The 5,182-nt window shown below is 59.4% G+C and overlaps 1 protein-coding gene across 1 annotated transcript in view; it reads left to right on the plus strand.

Moving 5' to 3' along the window:
• Positions 1-2,008, plus strand: part of ELF3 (E74 like ETS transcription factor 3) — a 4,982-nt gene extending 2,974 nt beyond the window's left edge. The window contains exons 7-8 of the mRNA XM_008685115.2: positions 376-571; positions 1,225-2,008. Of these exons, the coding sequence (XP_008683337.1) occupies positions 376-571; positions 1,225-1,339 (311 nt within the window). The 3' untranslated portion in view covers positions 1,340-2,008. The remainder of the gene's footprint in view (positions 1-375; positions 572-1,224) is intronic.
• The last annotated feature ends 3,174 nt before the right edge of the window (positions 2,009-5,182 follow it).

Consider the following 5,182-nt stretch of genomic DNA (forward strand, 5'->3'; position numbering starts at 1 on the left):
CCCCCCCCCCACACTAGGCCTGGCTGCTTCTCGTCTTCAGGGGGCTACTTTTTCCAGGAAGCTGTCCCCTCGTCCCCCAGGCTGGGGCCAGCTCCCTGGTCCTGTACTCACTAAGCTCTCACCACCTGTTGGTGTGTTGGCTTTCTCGCGGTGGCCCCCACCGAGCCGTGGGCTCCTTAGGCAGTAGCGTGTCGCAGTCACTGTCAAACCCCAGCCAGAACACCTGCGCTGTGTGGGAGGCAGTCCCCGTGGTGGGGGGGAGCAGCCCCGCCACGGCGCGGCCACCCACGGGCAGCGTGCTGGGCCTGGCGGGGCCCCCTGGCCTCGGAGGAGAGGGGCTATCCCGGCCTCTGACCGAAGCCTCTGGCCTCGCAGCCCCCAGAGGCACCCACCTGTGGGAGTTCATCCGGGACATCCTCATCCACCCGGAGCTCAATGAAGGCCTCATGAAGTGGGAGAACCGGCAAGAGGGCGTCTTCAAGTTCTTGCGGTCCGAGGCAGTGGCCCAGCTCTGGGGCCAGAAGAAGAAGAACAGCAGCATGACCTACGAGAAGCTGAGCAGGGCCATGAGGTGAGCAGGGGCCGGGGGTCCTGTGGACGCTGCCGGGGACCGCTTGCCCGCGCTACCGCGGCTCTCTCGGACCACCACCCTCCTGACAGGTGTGAGTCCTGCCGAGGGACGATAATAGTGTCCGCCTGCCTCGTGGGTTACAGGGTGACACGGAGGAAGCAGTAGCCGGCATAGCAAACACAGTAAACTCTGATGACATTTCTTTGCATGGTCTGCAAGGCGTGTCTGAGAAAAGTTCTTAATGGTGAAAAGAGCATGAGCCCAGGCCTCCATCAAGTCCTGGCTCTCCCCCTGTTGAATTAATTAGATTGCTTATCTGGACCTCAGTTTCCCCCTGAACAATCACTAAAGTCCCTTCCCGCCCTAAAATCACGTGGTTTCATGATAAGCCCCGGGACAGAGCCGTAAGATACAAAGAAGCACGGTTAGCCCCAGGGACTGTGGACGCCTTCTAGGCCAGAGTGCCAGGAAGGGGCAGAGACAGCAACTCCTTGCAGGAGGGAAGAAGAGGAAAGCTGCAGGAAGTGGGTCAGGCGCAGGCTGGAACCCAGGGGGCCAGGCCCCGTGAGCGTAACGGGGCCGGCGAGGGAGGGCGTCCGCAGTCCAGGCTGCTCCCCACCTGGGCGCGTCTGACCACCCTTGTCCGCACCCAGGTACTACTACAAACGGGAGATCCTGGAGCGGGTGGATGGCCGGCGGCTGGTCTACAAGTTTGGCAAAAACTCCAGCGGCTGGAAGGAGGAAGAGGTTGCCGGGAGTCGGAACTGAGGGTCCGAACAGGACCCAGGACCAAACGCGTGGACTTGAGGCCTGCAGCCCCTCCTGGGAGGACCACCAGGCCCCCACCGTTCGGGCATGCCGGGGCCGTGCCGTGGAGAGAAGCTGAGGTTCTGGGACCTTGTTCAGCCGTCATCCTGGGATCCGGGGCTCGTGGCCTCTCCTGTCTGCCCTCCTCTTGGAATTACGAGCGCTGGGGTTTGAGGTGACTTGTCGGCTGACCATAGCTGCCAGCGCAGCTCCTTTCACTGGTGCCTCCTCTAACCCAACCCAGACAGCGGCTACAGACAGTGCCTTCCGCCCCCAGATGCCTGGGCTGAGCCAAGGAGGCCAGGGGAAGCCGCAGGGGCGCTGCGAGAGGGGGCAGGACAGGGTCTTCCTGCCCCCTGCTTTCTGGACCAGCCTCCACCTCACTGCTTGGACTCCGCAGGCAGGGGTCAGAGCACTCCCTAATTTATGTGCTATAAATAGTCAGATGTATATAGAGATCTATTTTTTCTAAGACATTCCCCACCCCCCCCGCTCCTCTCCCACCACAGGTTGTGGTCAGACAGACTGTTCTAGGCCCTCAGCTGGGCCAGTGAGGGGCGGGGAGATGCCTGGACCCTCAGGATGGGGCTCCTGGCTCCTTTCTCCTGTGAATGGAGGCAGAGACCTCCAATAAAGTGTCTTCTGGGCTTTTTCTAACCTTTGTCTTAGCTACCTGTGTACTGACATTTGGGCCTCTGGATTGGATGAGGCTGCGGGGTTGGAGGAGGGGCCAGGGCCAGAGGCAGGAGGCAGGAGGGGAAAGCAGAGGCAGGCCTGCAGGGTAGGGACAGGTGTCCTGGAGCAGGAGGGCTGGGTTTACAGACAAGCCGCCCAGGGGGCTGGAGGGCAAGCAAAGGAAACAAGGTGAGACTGAGAGGGCTTCCCAGGCTCCGTGCAAGCAAGGGCATGAGCTCGGCAAGCCAGACACCGGGCTAGCCCTGCTGCCGCGACACATTTGCTCGGTGACCTTGGCCAAGTCAGCCCTCTGGGCCTGCTTCCTTGCTGTAAGGCTAGGGTTTGGATCCGACACTGTCTAAGAAGTCTAGAATTACGTATCGAGCCTTGTGGAATAGACACTTCGGCATTCCAGCCGCGTTGGCCGTAAACGGAGAAAGCAAAGTGGAGATGAGTCCTTGGTGAGAAAGAAGGGGGGAAGGAGTAGACGTTTGCCAGCCTAGTGTACGCCAGGCCCTGTGCCAGCCCCTCAGCACATCTGATCCTCTCCCAAAAAGAGAGGGACACTTATCGCTTCCATTTTACAAACGCAGAAAGTGAGGTTCAGTAGGGCCGGCGACTCAGCCAAGGCTGCTGGGGCAGCACGTAGGTGCTCAGTAGCTTTTCCCCTGGGGTGTCCCCGGGGTTAGGGCTCCTGTGACTTAATCTTCAGTACGTTGCAGCACTGTGTTTACTGTCTCCGCAGTGACACTGCAGCCAGGCTCCAGGAGAGGACATTCTGCTAATAGGAGGCGTATATGCGGTTCCTCATGAAGAGTATCTTCCAGCAGAAAGTTCCTTAGGTCTGAGGCTTCGAATTCCATAGAGCACTTAAAAGGCATTTCGTAAATTCGAAATGCTGTTTCGTTGTCTTAGAAATACCAGATTATTCGCTGAAGGCTGTGGGTAAGGAAGGGAGCTTAGAAAACCAGACATGTGGAAGTGGGGCTTGCTCTGGAGAAACAAAGAACAGTAAAAACAGAAAGTGGGCAAGTTGGTTGGAGAGGGTAGTAGGGTCATGAAGGAAGCTAGAATCTTCTACCATTTTGGGCAAAGTGTTGCTATGGCTGGACAAGCGAGTTAGTCGAAGAGAGTAAGGCGAAGGGTAAGCCTCAGACAGCCCTGGTCTCCATGCCGGTCAGGCCACTTCTCAGCTGGGGAGCCTTCGGCAGCTTAGCCTAAGAATGACCTCATTTCTTGGAAATGAAGGCACGCTAGCCACTGTGCTAATTTCTCAGCCCATGTTATCTTGGGGGGTCTTCACACCCTAAAGAGACGTGACCCTTGTCGCCTGAAGTCGCCTAAAGTCGCCTAGCCAGGTGTGCAGGACGAACCGCAGGAACGCTGAGCACGCTGCCCTGATTGATCCTCAGTGTCTTCAGTTCTAAAATGGAGCCGCTGGCCCTGGGTGCTCACCGAGGGTCCGAGTGGGGGAGGGGAGCTGGGACCCCGGGGCCGAGCCCCTTCATCCTCTGCCGAAGGGCTGGGAGGCGGCTCTGGGCCCAGCATTACACGCTGACCTTTGTCCCGCCATTTTCCGTTTATGAGGTGCTTTCCTCATCCCATTATCTCATTTCATCCGCACCATAGCCCTTTGAGGAGACTGGGCGTCCCCCTGTCCCTGATGAGGCTAGTGCTGGTCCAAGGTCACCCCCACCAGCGAGCCGGGGGGGCCCGATCCGAGGGCTCCTGCCTCTGTGGGAGCCCGGGCGGCAGTACCCCCATGCTGCTGTCTGGGAGGGGAACCTGGGAGGGCGCCTGGGCGCCTGGCCCTGGCGTTGGGGAGGCAAGGAGGGCCCCCCCCCCATCCCGCTCCCTGTGAGGGGCATGTTTCTTATTCAAGATGGCTTTTGCCCCAACATCGCTCTCCACCCTCTTCCCCCGCAGGACACTGCAGAGCCCAGACCCAGACCCCAAGGCTGGCCTTTCTCCTTCCACCTCCTTGCTGTCCTCTCCCTCGGGTGTCAGCCACCCTTACGCCCAACGCTCACCAGCTCAAGAGCCACTGAAGCCACTGAGCTGACCCCCGCCCCAGAGATGGGCCCCGTCTCCGCCCAGGGGAGTGTGGCTCCTTGGGTGGGGCCGGCTGTTTAGGTCCTGCCCCGGGGCTGCTGGTCACCTCTTATCTGCTTCTGTGGGACTGTGTGCGCTGCGGGGCAGGTCGGAGGGAGGTCACCCCTCCCGTGTTTGGGTGTGTCTGCTGGGGGCGGGGGTGGGGGGCCGGGCTTTGGCCCTGGGCCTCCCTGGGAGAGTTCCCGGATTCTCCCCGAGCCTACCCCTCCCCCCGGTTCAGGGGAAGTCGAACTTTCCTGCCCCCCTGGGTGAAGCGGGTAGAGTTGTAGTTTCGTGAAGGGTTTCCTTCGGTCGGTTCGGTCGGCTCTTTTACTCCAGGTACCTGTTTCCAGGCCTCTCTCCCTCCTGGGCTGCGAGGGCCGCTGGGTAGGGACCAGGCTTACTCATCTCAGCACCTTGAGCAGCACCTGGCACACAGAAGGCGCTCAATAAATATTTGTTAAACTGCCGGGTGACTCTCCCTGCCTCTCCCTGCCCGGCCACCACCTCCCCCTATGCACACGCTGTCACACACTCACTCACACATACACATGCACCGACGCCACACATTCTCACACAAGCTCAGACACCCTTGCACACCCCACGCCCCACACACATTCTCACACACGCCGCGGTCTCACAGACCCCACACACGTGCTCGCACACATCCCCGTCACAGCCACACCCACTGTCGCATGTCAGTCACACTCTCTCACACATCACACACACATCACAGTCACACACACTCACACAGTCACAGTCACACTGTCACATGTCAGCCACACTCACTCTCCCACACACATCACACACACTCATGCATTAGTCACACTCACACTAGCACATGCTAGTCACACTCTCTCACACATCAGTCACACACACACATCAGTCACACACACTCACACATCAGTCACACTCGCACTGACACGTCAACCACACTCACACACTCTCCCATGCATATCACACACACACATCACAGTCACACTCGCACTGTCACATGTCAGTTACACTCACACATACAGCCTCAACCTCCCCTCCCCC

The sequence above is a fragment of the Ursus maritimus genome, unplaced genomic scaffold (genome assembly GCF_017311325.1).
Source record: "Ursus maritimus isolate PB19 unplaced genomic scaffold, ASM1731132v1 scaffold_2, whole genome shotgun sequence".
Lineage (NCBI taxonomy): Eukaryota > Metazoa > Chordata > Mammalia > Carnivora > Ursidae > Ursus > Ursus maritimus.